This window comes from Malaclemys terrapin, chromosome 10 (assembly GCF_027887155.1).
Source record: "Malaclemys terrapin pileata isolate rMalTer1 chromosome 10, rMalTer1.hap1, whole genome shotgun sequence".
Classification (NCBI taxonomy): Eukaryota; Metazoa; Chordata; order Testudines; family Emydidae; genus Malaclemys; species Malaclemys terrapin.
The window spans coordinates 83,299,818-83,314,929 of NC_071514.1; the positions used below are offsets into that span (position 1 = coordinate 83,299,818).

The 15,112-nt window shown below is 48.0% G+C and overlaps 2 protein-coding genes across 4 annotated transcripts in view; one reads left to right on the plus strand and one right to left on the minus strand.

Moving 5' to 3' along the window:
* The window catches only part of CHTF18 (chromosome transmission fidelity factor 18), a 46,846-nt gene extending 46,370 nt beyond the window's left edge, over positions 1-476 (minus strand). Inside the window, exon 1 of the mRNA XM_054041601.1 lies at positions 299-476. Within this exon, the coding sequence (XP_053897576.1) occupies positions 299-383 (85 nt within the window). The 5' untranslated portion in view covers positions 384-476. The remainder of the gene's footprint in view (positions 1-298) is intronic.
* A 100-nt stretch (positions 477-576) lies between these two features.
* Positions 577-13,734, plus strand: RPUSD1 (RNA pseudouridine synthase domain containing 1). 3 transcript variants are annotated; one of them, XM_054041602.1, is made up of 7 exons: positions 577-655; positions 821-1,202; positions 2,248-2,489; positions 3,750-3,873; positions 8,469-8,571; positions 8,685-8,786; positions 9,267-13,734. In XM_054041602.1, the coding sequence occupies exons 3-7, from the start codon at positions 2,308-2,310 to the stop codon at positions 9,665-9,667; spliced, it is 912 nt and encodes a 303-aa protein (XP_053897577.1). In that variant the 5' UTR covers positions 577-655; positions 821-1,202; positions 2,248-2,307; the 3' UTR covers positions 9,668-13,734. The 3 variants fall into 3 exon arrangements, with proteins under 3 accessions (XP_053897577.1, XP_053897579.1, XP_053897580.1); XM_054041604.1 differs by having other exon boundaries at positions 583-1,202; XM_054041605.1 differs by lacking the exon at positions 821-1,202 and having other exon boundaries at positions 596-655.
* Positions 13,735-15,112: the final 1,378 nt, after the last annotated feature.

The window sequence follows — 15,112 nt, forward strand, 5'->3', positions numbered from 1 at the left end:
AACCCGCAGATAAGATTCATTGTTCCTCGAGTTTAAAGCCTGCAGGGAGCACAGTCAACATCCAAGACCAAGACTATGTACAAGGACATTAGGTAACCGCCACAAAGTGAGAAACCCCTTCCTGGGGCAAGTGGTTGATGGATCAAGGCTGGAGTTCCTGATACACTGGGCAACCCCGGCTCTGCCAGAGACCGGTGTGTGTGTGTGTGTGTGTGTAGATCTCTCTCCCCCCCCGTGCAAGCATGACTGCAACACACTACAAACAAACCAGCTTTTGGACACACACAGCGCCACCCACCTTCCATCTCTGCCAGCACCTCCAGCTCGTCTGCAAACTGCTGATCGAACTCATCTTCGATGCCATACAGCTCCGGCTCCTCCATGAGCCCGGCCCCGAGCTCCGCTCCGCTCCCGGGGCCCTGCACCCCACGCACCAGCCTTGCACCGCCGCCGGCCCGGGCTTCCCTTGCAACTGGAAGCCAGGCGCGCGCCGCGCATGCCCTTCCGGGTAACGTTCCATCCCGCCGCCTCGCCAGCCGCTGATTGGCTGCCTCGCCCTTCACGCGCCGCGGCCCTGGCTCGTGTCGCACCCGGCTGGAAACAATGTAGCCGCGGCGCCTTTCCGCCAGCCCCGGGCGCAGGGCAGCAGCTGCAGGTCGGTGGCGCTCGGTGCATTTCGGGGGTGGGTGCTGGAAGCAGGTTTTCGCTGCTGGGGAACCCCCCCGGGCCAGCGCGAAAAAGGGGGGAGGGGGTTGCACGAATTCCCTCCCTTCTGTCCCGTGCAGGGACCGTCACCCCTTTGCTTGTGCTGTTTTTGCAGCTGGCTCCAGAAGAAGTTGCTCCGAAGTCCTGCTGAGCTCCGGCTCCGGGCGGCAGGAGGACGCGCTGACTAGGCTAAGGGCTGCCGCTGGCACGTTATCCTGAAATCGGCCTCGTCATCAATTAATAACCACCCCTCGCTGGCGCTTCGTTCTGCCGTTGCGAGGGGCCAGTGACAAGAAGCGGTGGATGAAGGGGGTTGTTACCCGTGGGCCACAACGGGATGTGGGTCCCAACAACAGCTGGGGCCTGCAGCCTTCTTTTCTCCTGTTGTACATCAGTGGATGCTGACTGCTACCAAAGCAAGCCTGGTTTTTGACAGGCGCTCAGACTATCCAGGAGAAGATCCTGTATAGGGGACAGTCTTGTATTGTGCCCTGGAGGTGATTTAATTTTGTATCTAAAAGTCAATATGTGATGCACAGCGTGTGTGGCGTTCCCATTGCACTGGTGTCTGGCGTTAAATGCACGCCGTCCAATTTAAAAATCATCGATTATAAATAAACCATTCCTTGCCTATATTACTGACAACACTGATTCCGGTGCCAGCAATTCCTTTCTGTAGTACAAAGACATAGCCTTAGGTTATAATTGAATGGATTTTAAAACCTTTCACTCTGGATGGTTTTTGTTTACATTTTGCATTGCTCACAACTTGATCAACGAAGTGACTTTCACTTTTGTTTTTAGGGCTGCGGTTTTTCAGTTTCAGCCAATACAGGGATATAAATAGATCGGCACATATCTATTTCTGAATGACTTTTTCCCATGGATTATACATTTTTTAATGGCACAGTAACATTTCTATTGGGTTGTGTAGACGCTTTGCTTTACACCATCTAAATTTTGGGCCTAGTCTGAGTTGGCAGCATCCTTTCAGTCATGGCCAGTGGAAAAGCCTGTCTGAAGTTCATCTGCCCCTCAGAGTGTGTTCGTTGTCAATCCCACGTCAGATGGGTGCACTCATTATTACAAATTATTTGTATTGTGGTAGCACCTAGGAGCCCCAGCCAAGGACAAGGACCCCATTGTGCTAGGCGCGGTACAACCACATTGTGACTCCCAAATGTTGCATAGAGAGTAGAAGTGAGAGAGTTCACTGCCCTTTGTACACAGCAGGAAGTGGGGAATCCATTAACATCACCACATCGCTGTACATCCCACAACAGGCGGGTGCACTTACTATTATTAATTACCCGTGTTGCGATAGTGCCCCACTCAGGGTCCCATTGTGATTGTTGCTGTAGTAACACAATAAAAGACAGTCCCTGCCCCAACGAGCTTGCTGTCTTTCTATGAGAAGACACATCAGGTGGGTGTAACAACCAATCGAAGAGGGTGGACGAAAGGAGGTGTGAAGCTTCTGCACCGCATCCCAGCAGTCCAGTGTATGTATGATCAATTCTGATGCTTTGTTTTGTTTTGAAGGATTTTATAAACGAAAGAGCACACTCCCGAGGTGGAACGCTTACTTCCCTTCAAAGGGCCATGGAGCCAGGCAGCATTGATAACTTGTCCATCCTATACCAGAGCTCTGACTTCATTGTGGTCAACAAGCACTGGGATGTTCGCATCGACAGCAAGATGTGGTATGAGAAGCTGACCCTGCAGAGCCAGCTGAAGTACCGTTTCCCAGAGCTGGCTGACCCAGACACGTATTATGGCTTCAGGTAAGTGAGCACGGGAGGGCAACATTCATCTCAGCCCGACAGAGATGTTATCCCAGTGCACGTCCTCTCCGAGACAGCTGGGATATTCCAGGAACATGCCGCTTGCAAGACTAGGACCTAGAGAGCCAGGGATGAAACGTTCACAGGCCAGGGCAGTTGACTTGGAAATGAGCTACCAGAGCAGATTCGTCTGAACCAAAACCTGGCCAACTTCAGGACATGCTCCAAGCTGCGACCGTGTCCCACTGTAATGGGAGCCAAGAAAGCAAGGAGCATGGGGAAGAGGGAGAAGGTAAAGCTAGAATCGCTCCTGAAACCTGGGACCGGCAAAGAGCAGAATCCATCGCACACAGACAGTGCTTGGAGGATCTAAATTATCCCCTCAATGGTATTTAGGCGCCTAACTCCCACTGAAATCATTGGAAGTTATGCGCCTTTGAGGATAAGGCCTAAGTACTGAGTTCCTGACTGCAAACTGCTCCAGGTTGGCTGACTGCTGGGCCATTTGGAATCCCCTTGACTTTAGCGGGGCTCCGTCTCAGTGGAAAGCATCCATTCTCTGAGCAGTTTGCCCTAGATACACCTCTACCTCGATATAACGCTGTCCTCCTGAGCCAAAAAAATCTTACCGCGTTATAGGTGAAACCACGTTATATCGAACTTGCTTTGATCCGCTGGAGTGCGCAGCCTCTCCCCTCCCCCCCGGAGCGCTGCTTTATCGCGTTATATCCTAATTCGTGTTATATCGGGTCGCGGTATATCGGGGTAGAGGTGTACTGCGATAATGGGCACTACAGAAAAACCGAACCGAGAATGAAAAGCACTTACAATTAATTTAGATAAATAAACTACAAGACGTCCCATTGAAATGATGCTCTACCAGCAATGGGGATTAACTGTAACTATTTCGGTAAAAGCAAATTCAAGTTGCCAGTGTCCCTTTAAGAATGGGTTTGTCTTGAGGGGATGCTGAGCACTTACATAAGGCTTTGCATCTTCAGAGCTGGGCAGATCTGGACTACAAGCTCTTGGTGTGGGCCTGGGCTTGGGCCAAGATCCAGCATGTACTTAGATGTACCTGAGCACCATAGGTTGGCCTTTTAGGGTGGGATTTTCAAAGTAGCCTATGGGAGTTAGGCACCCAAACTCAATGCCCCGCATTTAAACCATTACGCAAGTGGGTGAAAGAGCCAGCTGTGGCTTTTCAGAATCCTATGGAGGGCATTTCTGACCCTCCCTTGCACTATCTATCTCTCCTAGGTTTTGCCATCAGCTAGACTTTTCCACCAGTGGGGCCCTCTGCGTTGCTCTCAATAAAGCGGCTGCCGGTAGCGCGTACAAGTGTTTTAAGGAACGGATGGTGACCAAGGCCTACCTCGCTCTGGTAAGCATAGCCCCCTCTGCATGGGCTCTGTCATGGGCCATGTCCTCTCGGCCACCATTCATTGCATCCTGCCCTTTTAATGGCAGCGTTACTCTCCGAGGCGTATAAACCGGTGGTGTGTCCTCAGCCATTTTTGGTGAAGGTTGGGATTCTGAAGGCACATCTGGCTCACAGCTGTTCAGCAGCGGCACCGGTGATGAGGAGCTAGAACTAAACCATAAGGCTCGGCTAACACCTGAGAGTAAGATCGGGGACTGACTTCATTTTTAAAATTCTAATCCCCCCCTTCCTATTCGCTCCAGGTTTCAGGGCCCACACGGCTGTCTCTGACCCTTCCTTCTAGGGGCTGTGGAATCTCCCCAGCAAGAGCAGCATTTCCGGACGAAGGGTCTCAGAAAGGAAAAACCGATGCAGGGGTTGAGCCTAGCTCCGTACTTGCCAATCAGAGTCTGACCAGGCTACGTGTTTCATGTCTTGAGTTAATGGAACTTTTTGTCTCTGCAGCTGTTTGCGCTGTACAGGTCAGCGCGTGTTTATTGGAGAACGGGGCTAGGTGTTACAATGGGGCTGTCCTTTCCTTCGATTTTGGCCCTGGATCCTCGGCCCACGGACTGTCCTCGCCCCTCTGTCTCTCTTAACATGGTGATTGCCGCCATGACGAGAACAAAGGAAAACCTCTCCCCGCCTTCACCCCTGCTATCCAGCTATGCATCTAACAACGTCAGGTTTACATCCCTGAGCATGCTCGGAGCAATGCCTGTCGCACACAACGGGGGAGTGTTCTCAGAACCTGACCAGCATCAGCCCAAAAAGACAGGCACACAGTGCTGCTCGGGGCTGCCCACGCTCAACGTTTTTCTAGGCTGTGGGTCATGATGGTTTCCCTGTGACCTGTCTGCATTAATCTCCTGACCCCAGGGCCAATTGTGCCCAGGAGAGATATAATTAGCTTTAGTTTTGGGAGAGTTTTTTTTAATCTGTCACTGATCATGTCACTAGGGCTCTTTCTTGGGTGTGCCAAGTCTCTACACCTGGAGGATCCCAGACCTTGCTGTTGAATGCCTAGTATTCTGCCCTTTGCAGAGCTATTTGTGTAGCTTGGTCAGATAAAATCCCTGCTGGCTTTTGGGTGAAGTGCAATTTCCAGTAGGCAGGCCATTATTTCTTGTTGTTCAAAGTTCACGTTGACCCTCCCAGTGTGAATTTTCCCAGCATGCACTGTGGCACCAGCTCTCTAGGCGGCAATGGACCGTGAGCTGTGCCCTTTTTCGGTATTGTGTGTTTCTACATAAGTGGAGGCACATGCTGCTGGTCCTGAAGAGGGCTTTCCATGAGGAGATGTGGCGCTGGCAGGGTTGTGACGGTGTCCTGTTGAAACCAACCAATTCTTGATACTTGGGGCCAATGGCAGACAGTACGATCTGAGAGCAGGTGTTGTGCCAGCCAAACAGATGGGCAGGAGACTAGCCAGAGTTTGTGCATATGTGAAGTGCGTGTTTGTTGCAGCAGTGCCCGGGGCTTGTATTGGGAAGTGCCAGGTTATAAAGCTGCAGGTGGCTGTTCACTCCATACCCTTCTTCTGGGGATGAAATGGATCTACAGGGGTTGATGGTCAGTCTAATATAACTTCCATGCCCCTTGGACATCCTCTCTGGAAGGCACAGACATCTATTCCACAGCTTCCCATGGGCTTCTGCCACCAACAAGCTGAAGAAGATTAATAGACTCATAGGTTTGCAGGGTTTTTAAAGGCCAGAATGGCCATGTACAATCACCTTGTCTGACCTCCTGCACAACTGCTGGCCAGAGAACCTCACCCAGTAATTTTTTTTATTTTATAATTTATTATTATTATTAAGGGGGAGGGATAGCTCAGTGGTTTGAGCATTGGCCTGCTAAACCCAGGGTTGTTCAATCCTTGTGGGGGCCACTTAGGGATCTGGGGCAAAATCAGTACTTGGTCCTGCTAGTGAAGGCAGGGGGCTGGACTTGATGACCTTTCAAGGTCCCTTCCAGTTCTAGGAGATGGGATATCTCCATTAATAATTAATAATAATAATCCTTTCCTCCCTAGTCCAACCATTTCAGTCCAGCCCATCTTGGTAGTAACTGCCAAGTGATTACTGTCTGACAACTGTGGTCTCACCAGTGGGTCTCAATAGAGTAAACCACTCCGTCAGCAGTCCCCGTGGTGGTACTCTGACCAGGCAAGCAAAGGATCAAATGGACTGGAGTCTGATCACCAATAGAAGTGATCTGTGCCAGCCATTGGTGAGACGATGTTATCTGCACTGGCAATGTGCATGCTGTACCGTTCCTGCATATGGAGAAGAGTGCCTTCCAGGTCTGTCAATCCGGTACCTTTCACCCAAATAAGGAAAATCCCTGTAGTATTGTGAGAGTCTGGACTTGCAGGTAATTGGCTGAATACTGGCCGTGCCAAAAGAAAACAGATCCACAAAGCTTTAAAGGTAACCCGGGGTGAAGGTTTCATGCATTAGTCAAGGAGTTTGGTAGTTCCATTGTTCCTACCTAGCTTAATTCACCGAACAATAGGTAAAGCTCGATTGTACTGTTTGCTTCATATCTGAGGAGATTTAAGTACTTCCCTTCATATGCAGCTCTACAGTAAAACCTTTGGCATGATTAAATCAGCATTGAAAATCTGTTGGTATAAATATGCCAGTAATCTTTTGATGTACGAGCTGACATAACTCTGCAGAGATCAGAACAATTTGGTTCTGAAGCAATCTTGAGTGAAGGCAGCCGGGTTGGGGTGGGGGGAATACGCCAAGATTATTGAATTCCTTAAATACAAGGATTCCTTCGTCTTAGTAGCTGAGGATAACTGTGTGTGATTTCCTGTGCTCTTGTGTGTTGTTCTCTTTTGAACTTCGATTTTCATGAAATGTTTCTAATCTCTGCTTTTTAACAACGGCGAGCACAGTTGAAAAAAGATGGTAATTAGTGCTTACATCCTGACTCACCAAAGCATTTAAGCACGTGTCTAACTTTGAAGTCGATGTGATTTAACCATATGCTTAAAATATGAATAGAGACTAGGGAGACCGGAGTGAAAGCAATGCCATAGAGAGATCAGCTCCAGTGCTCCTGTGTAATGATAGTGTATGCAATGTCCCTTTTTCATAGCTGAGCAAGAAAATCCTTTCCCTCTATTGGCTGTTGTTAGCCCCAGATGTTTCAGAGACAACCGTTGTGTGAATATGGTTTTGTGTTTATAGATCTGAGCTGAGGGGAATCATCTGCCTAGCAATCTGGCCGAGTTATTAATTCAGAGCCAATTGCAGACAAACGGCTTATTATCAGTGACATTTGGATGGTGTCGCAGGAGAAAACGAACATGCGTTGAGTAAATGTCACTCAGCGTCGCTTCTGAGGGTACGTCTTCACTATCCGCCGTATCGGCGGGTAGCAATCGATTTATCCGGGATCGACATATCACGATAAGATGCGATATATCGATCACCGAACACGCTCACCGTCGACTCCAGAACTCCACCAGAGTGAGCGGCGGTAGCGCAGTCGACGGGGGAGCCGCGGCCGTCGATCCCGCGCCGTGTGGATGCCAGGTAATTCGACCCCCCCCCCCCCCCAGTGTAGACCAGCCATGAGACCGAATCAATTTGTCCAGCAGAACTGAGGGATGTCAAACATTTCCTCACAGAGGCATCTTAGGAAGTGCTATTGGTGTTTCTGGAGATAATTATTGATACCCACTGTTAATGTTGCAGGTGTTAAAAGTCTCGATGATAACCCACCCAAGATTTTATATATTTATATATGTGAGGGCTGGTCTACACTAGGGGGGTGGATCGATCCAAGATATGCAACTTCAGCTACGCAAACAGCGTAGCTGAAGTCGAAGTATCTTGGATCGAATTACCTGGCGTCCACACGGTGCGGGATCGATGGCCGTGGCTCCCCGTCGACTCCGCTACCGCCGCTCGCTCTGGTGGAGTTCCGGAGTCGACGGTGAGCGCGTTCGGGGATCGATATATCGCGTCTTAACAAGACGCGATATATCGATCCCGGATAAATCGATTGCTACCCGCCGATACGGCGGATAGTGAAGACATACCCTGAGTGTGTCTATACGTGACTATATTAGTACTGCTTTCAGAGTGGGTATTCTTTGTGCGAATCATGTGTCTGAACTGTATTTTCTGTGTCGTATTAACAGACGGAGGCTGCAGCCACTGCCATTTAGAATCGGGTACTCAGGTTCTGATTCTGAAAGTGCCAGCACACGGTAGATTCATTGGAGACCAATGGGCTCTACAGAGATGCAGTGGTCTGCGTGCGCACTGTCAGTTCCAGGATCGAAACCTTAGATCAGAAGCTCTTTGGGGCTGGGACTTGCCTTCTTCTGTGTGAGCATGATTTTTGTGTCGAGTTTCCGTTTTCTTGGGGGAACAGTTGTGCCCAGAGTTGGTGGCCCAGAAGAGGGTCCAAGTTTGTTAAATTGCAATTTATTACTGGGTTTTGTTTTTTTCAGTGACCTGGAATTGTTCTGATCTGAGTTTCGGGTTGGTTTGTCCCGTTAACTAACTAACTAACTAACTTCTGTGCTGCAGGTCAGGGGCCACGTGAGCGAAAGCAGAATGACGATCTGTTATGCCATAGGGAAGAACACGACAGAAGGCATGACCCACATGATGTGTATTGAAGGGACAGAAGGTAAGCCTGCTCATAGATCAGACTTTCCTTGCACCGTTATCATGATTGTTTGTCTCACGAGACTGGCAGCTATGATGGATATGGCTGAAATCCTATTTCCCATCTTGTTTTAGGCTGTGAAAATCCAAAGCCTTGCCAGTCAGAGCTAAGCGTCCTTGAGCATGGTTCATACAGTGGTGACCCAGTAACTAAAGTGCTTCTACAGCCACTGACGGGTAAGTGCTGGAGGGCTGAGGCAACCCCAGCATGGCACTGTTTCTTATGTTAGGGGGAGCCAGGCTGTAGGGCCTTGAGTAGGGTGCAGAGCTTTTCTGCTGACTCACCCTGACAGTGGTGCTGGGTGGGTCTCATCAGCTAAAATATTGAGAGTCTCTCTGAGGCAAGAGATTTAGAGGGAAGGAGCAGGATGTCCTGCAGGGAGAAACCCCAGTCATCTGGCATTTGCAGTCCTGGGCCTTTTCTCCACTGTTGTGATTTGGTTGTGCACTGTGGACCAGAAGCATTTAGGGGCTAGGATGAAATGAAAGTCAAACTCATTGTCAGTCATGACCTAAATTGGGTCTTGAGCCCGGGTCTCCAAAAGTCAAAAAGTATGATGCATTCTCTCCTGACAGCATGGGCGTCAAGAGCCAGGGATTGAGTGTCAGTGTTTGAACTCTGTGCCCGTTACGTTTTTATTCCCATGTTTCATTTAGGCCGGACGCACCAGCTCCGGGTTCACTGCAGTGCTGCTGGACACCCCATAGTGGGAGACTTCACGTACAGCTTTAAGAAGGACAGTAACCCGTACAGAATGATGCTCCATGCTTACTACCTGCGGATCCCTACCAGGAAAGAACTGATTGAGGTGAGTGCTCCTGACCCCTTTCTGACCTCTCTGGATAGCAACTGGGTCCCTCACCATGTTGTGCACCGACTGGATGAGATGATCCAGGAACTGAAGGACAAGACTATCCGGGCAGAGGAAGAGGAGAGGAACCAGGAAGCATTGCTTAGTAGTGGAGGAGAGGAGATGCCGAGCAAAACCAAGACCCTGGAGAGAGAGGAAGAACGAACCAAGTGTGAGCAGTGGTTGGCGGAGTGGGCCTTGGCATGAGATGCTGCTGTTGCTGTTTCAAACCCAATATTCCATTTGCTCACTGTGGGACATGACAGATAACCCTCCCCTCCGCCTTCCCCGCCCAGGACCCAATGCCGCCTCCGCGTCAGCACTTTTTTATGCCGAGCTATCTTAGAATGAATCCTCCAAAGGTTCATTTCCGGGTCTGAAATTTGACTTATTTTAGCATCAAGTAGGATTTTGTTTTTCATGAGTTAAGTTCCACCCCACCACTGGATGCACTTTTCCTTGTTCTGCAACTCCGCTATGGGATTTGAATGTCATGCACCACATCAGAAATGAGGCAGAAGCCCCAGTGGACTGCCCCTTTGTATTAGCGCTAAACTGCTGGGTGGGCGTCAGCAGAGCTGATCCATTTATGGCGCTCCTGCAGAGAATGGTGGAGCTCCTTTCAAACCTGTAGTACTAAAACATTGCCAAGATACATTCAATTTAAAGGGAATCAATAATGGAGGAGAGAAGGTGGGGCCCTTAAGCCTTTCTGGGTGGAATCTTTGGGTCTGCTGTCACTTCCCCATTCCCGCCTACTGAGTGATCATGTCCACTCACTGAGTCCTATTAGCTATTGCTGTCTTCCAGTGCAGGGCATGAAGAAATATCATGCAGCATTTTGCATTGCTCCGACTGAAAGGATGAGAGTCATGCCAACCAGCCATGTGCTTTGCCAATAAATCCCAATGTGGGTAATCCCCAGTTAAACAGAGCTGCTGGGAGGGTCCTTTAATTGGAGTGCAGGACTCACTACCTTTCCCAAGTCTGCATTTAGACCATTTATATTTTTAAAAGGTTTTAAATTGATGACTACTAATGAATTTTAAACTTTCTAAGGAAATTTGTCACGGGATACAGTCCTTTAGCAGTTCTGCAGTGCTGTCGGTCTCAGATGTAAAAAGAACAGGAGTACTTGTGGCACCTTAGAGACTAACAAATTTATTAGAGCATAAGCTTTCGTGGACTACAGCCCACTTCTTCGGATGCATATATTTGTAACATCACACTTCTAGTACATTGGCACCAGTAGCAGATTAAAAATATCCAACACCCCAAAACTTTTTCCTACAGGTGGTGAGATTTTATTACACCCTTTACTTATATGCTCCATTTCTAAGAGCCTGCTCTTGCCTGGAGATGCACATGTCACTCCTGCTATGACTAAAAATGGGCATTCCAGGCAAGTCTCAGCAGGAGAACACAACTCTAAATAAATTCATGAGAATCACCTTGTTCTCCTAATGCCTGTGACAGGGCACTGCCTGGCTTTCACCAGTAGGTGGTGCCATAGGCAGTCTCAGGCATCACAGACCATTTGTTTAAATTGTCTTAGGACTTCAGCAGTGAGACTAAAGGAAAAACACACACAACTAAAGGAATGTTAAAGGGCTGGTGCACACAAACCATAGCAAGGAAGGCTGGGACTCAGTGTCCCTGTTTTAGGAGAGTCAGGAGTTGAAGGGAAGCCTTAAACGAGAATTTCCTTGCTTTGCAAATCTCATTCAAACCTTCATTGTTGCTGTACTTGCCATTTTTGTGTTTTAATTTTCTCCTTCGGCTTTTAACGGTAGTTTTAAAATAATGGAATAAAACTGTAATGGAATTCTGTGAGACAGTCATAGATTATTGGGACAATAAACCATGATAGCCCATTCAGATCTATTGTGACCTGTGTATCTTAGCTATTTATATCACACCAGTCACCTTAGTATCTGAGCACTGAGCTGTCATATCAGTGCATGCCTTTAGGGTCCCTTAATCCCCAGCCTATTGTGCATCTGACAGTGCACACTGTTTCAGTGTTGTTATAGCCGTGCCAATCCTAGGATATTAGAGAGGCAAAGGGGGTGAGGGAATATCTTTTATTGGACCAACTTCCAAAAGAGACAAGCTTTTGAGTTTCTACAGAGCTTTTCTCAAGGTCAGAGTAAAAGATATTATCTCAGCCACCTTGTCTGTTCCCCCAGATGACAAATATATCTACTGGGAGATGAAAAGAACTTCGCCGCTTTCCCTGGGACATGGAAACATAAACATTCTGCAGGGTCACTTAAATCATACTTGGGTTTTGCCCCTCAGAATGGGTCTCGTCACCTATTTCCATGGACGCCATTTGCTACGTCCTCAGTATAGTCTCAGCTGCCAATGTAATGCACGGAGGCTTGCTTGTTTCTGGCACTGTAGCTGGTATGTTCTCCTTCTGGAGCATGTGTGACTCACCCATCGGGAGGAGGGTTTGTGTCTTATAGAATTACCTCTCGTTGCACCAGTGGATGCATGTATGTGTCTTCAGCTTCCAGAAACTATGGAATTGCCATGAAATGGGTCTTTGAGATAACAGTTCATCATCAGAGCTTTTGATGCATGATTAGGAGAATCTTCCTGTTTGGCACTTTATTGCTTGATGTTTTGTGCGTGTGTCGCAGGCAGTTAGGGCCAGATAATACCTCGTGGGTCATTATTTTTCATGGTTCTTCCCAACACTATTCCCACTCATATCCGAAGCAGTGATCAGCTGGTCGATGAATGTGAATTGACCCTAAGGGACATTCATTAGGAGCAAAGCGTTCAGCAAATTTTAGTAGCTACAGGAAGCAGAGACTCTAGCTTGGTTTGCTTTAGTATCTGAACCTCCCCATTGAGTATCCTAGTTCAGCTGCTGGTATTTTGCCAGGCAGTCAGAGCCTCATCCATTAGAGAACATATCTCTTGCTCCAGAGACTGCTGGAGATTGTGTTAGTCAAAAGATGTGACGTGTATCAGTTGGCTGAAGCATGATTGTAGGAGTCATGATCTTGAGAAGCAATTCACGGAATAGCATTAGCATTGGCTCAGGGCAGTCCTGCTTATCAGTATTACTGGCTGGAGGTTACATACTGCTGCTATGCAGGCTAATGTTAGCTGCCCGTTTGGAGGTGGACAGAATATTTGTGGAAGTAGAGGATCAGGGATGAGAAGTTCTGTGGACAAAACCTCTAAGACTCTTCTCAGTAATGTCTGCACCAAAGGTCCCAGTCTTACCTACCTTTGGTCACACATACGCACAGTGATGGGGGAAGTGTGGGGAGTGGAGCTTGTTGCGAAGTAGCCTGATGAGATTCCTTCAGCTCTAAGCCAATGATGAGCACCAGTATACTGAGTAAGTGACTTCCCTGATCAGTGTGGGAAGGTGAAATTCACTGTGGTGGAAAGATCACACACAAAGTCCTGGGCAACACTTTATGCTTTTAACACAAGGCCTGGTGCAGGGCACGTACGCTGGGGTGAATTTTATATTATTATTATTATTATTATTATTACCCTGTAAGAGATTTAGAAAGTGTCTTCCAGCTGAGATATGCTCAGCATAGATCCTACCAGCTCAGCATCGGCGGGTGTGGCATGAGCCATTTGGCTCACGTTGGAGCGTGGCTGCCTGTTGGCCATGAAGATCTCAATTTGTCTTCGCTGTGATGACCCAGAACTCACGCTCTCCCACACACATACACGCAAAGAGGAAATTAAGCCATTGTACAGGCAACCTCACTGGTTAGGTGAGCGCACCCTAGTGTTTGTTCACTGGTTGACGGACGAAACTTGTCCCAAATGTTTAAAGTCTTGAAAACATTCCATCCAGGACCCTGTGGACCAAATGTTGGTGCAAAGACCACAGCATCCCCTGTCTGCTCTGCATGCCCGAGAGGGTTTAGACTTTATGTATTGCACTTTTATCCAATGTTGCAGGAATCAGAGATGAATATTTTTTTCCTGAAATTTTATGAATTGTTGATGGAGAAATATATTTTGCAGTAATGCTTTCACACTGCTTCCACCCTGGAACCCGGTTGCACAGTGTTTGCTGTTCGTGTTTATCATGTGGTAGAGATTTGACGGTTACTTCCCTTGGGTAATTTGCTAGGAGCCTTAAGTTGATCTATTTATATATTTATAATGTGGTGTGGGTAGTTTTTGTGGGAGTATTTTGTGACATTTTGTAAACCTCAGGCGAATCCTTGTTTATTGTTAATGCATTTGTGGACATTCCTGTAATAAACCACTAAGTGTGCACCGTGTTTGAACCAATGGCCTGTTTAATTCACACAAACAGGGTGTGGCATGAAAAGGATGCTGCCATATTAAAAAAAAAATAGCCAGTGACCTTAGCCCTTAAATTAAGGCAAAGTTTTCTGCACTGCTCCTCACGGTATCCTGATGAGGAATTATCTCCATTCTACACATGCTACTAGACAAGTTTCCTTTTCTTTGCTAAAGGAACGGACTCTATGGAACACCAAGAGGGTCCCGTGGGTAGGTTCAATTCCATGCTCCCCCACTGGTTGCCTGTGTGAACTTGGGACAAGTCATGTTGTCGCTCTGTGACTCAGTTCCCCACCTGAGTAATAGTAGCAGTACTACCCTTCCTTACAGGGGAGTTGTGAGGATGCATTCATTAAAATTGGGAGGCCTCCAGTGATGAAGGTCAGATAAGGTCCTTAGGGAGATAAACTATTCCCTCCATGGTGATCTTGGAGGGAAAAGTAAGAATGAAGCATAGTTTAAAGGGGTGCTTTGTTCATTGCAGCCCAGTTACTGTCTCCATAATCTTCCCTAAAAAAACAACAAGGAGTCCGGTGGCATCTTAAAGACTAACAGATTTATTTGGGCATAAACTTTCATGGGTTAAAAACGAAAGCTTATGCTCAAATAAATCTGTTAGTCTTTAAGGTGCCACCGGACTCCTTGTTGTTTTTGTGGATACAGTCTAACACGGCTACCCCCTGATACTTGATAATCTTCCCTAGTTATTCTCTTACCTGTATTCATGGCCTAAATCCAACCCTTCTCCCACATCCCCTCCACACACACACACACACACACACACACACACTAGCTGAAACCAGATACCTCCATATCATGTACACAGAGCGAGACTTTTGACCGTCTTTGTGATTTGCGTAACCCGGTCACCTAGACTCAGGCCAGTGACAGGCGGGGAAGGAACATGCTCTCCCCAACCTGCTCTTGAGGTTCATAGGTTCTTTGGAGGTGGAGCTGGAGGGTGAGTCTAGCCCATCAAACTTCATGTTCTCCTTGTTCAGACACGAGCTCGGATGAGTCACCATGCATCCGTGCATCTAGGATGCTATTTCCATGCGTCAGAGCAGAGCGTCGGCCCCTTGCTCTGAGTGAGGGGGCAGCAGGAATGTTCTCACTCTCTGCACACACACACACACACACACACACACCCATTGCATTGCATTGCATTGCCCAGGCCGCTCCTAACACATAGAATGCCCAAAATGTGACCTCAGCAATCCAAGCCCGACCTTGTCATCCTCCTTGCAACAGCAGGTCCCTCCTAGTTCTCTGGCCCTCTCCACACAGGAGCTTGGCCTGCATTTGCTTGAACCAATCTAGAACTGGTTTGGCTTTGAAATTTCCAAACGACGT

Coding starts and splice junctions, on each gene's coding strand:
- RPUSD1 (XM_054041602.1), top strand. CDS start 2,308: ATGGAGCCAGGCAGCATTGATAACTTGTCCATCCTATACCAGAGCTCT. Junction 3,874..8,468: donor CCAAGGCCTACCTCGCTCTG/GTAAGCATAGCC, acceptor TCTGTGCTGCAG/GTCAGGGGCCACGTGAGCGA. Junction 8,787..9,266: donor GCTTCTACAGCCACTGACGG/GTAAGTGCTGGA, acceptor TGTTTCATTTAG/GCCGGACGCACCAGCTCCGG.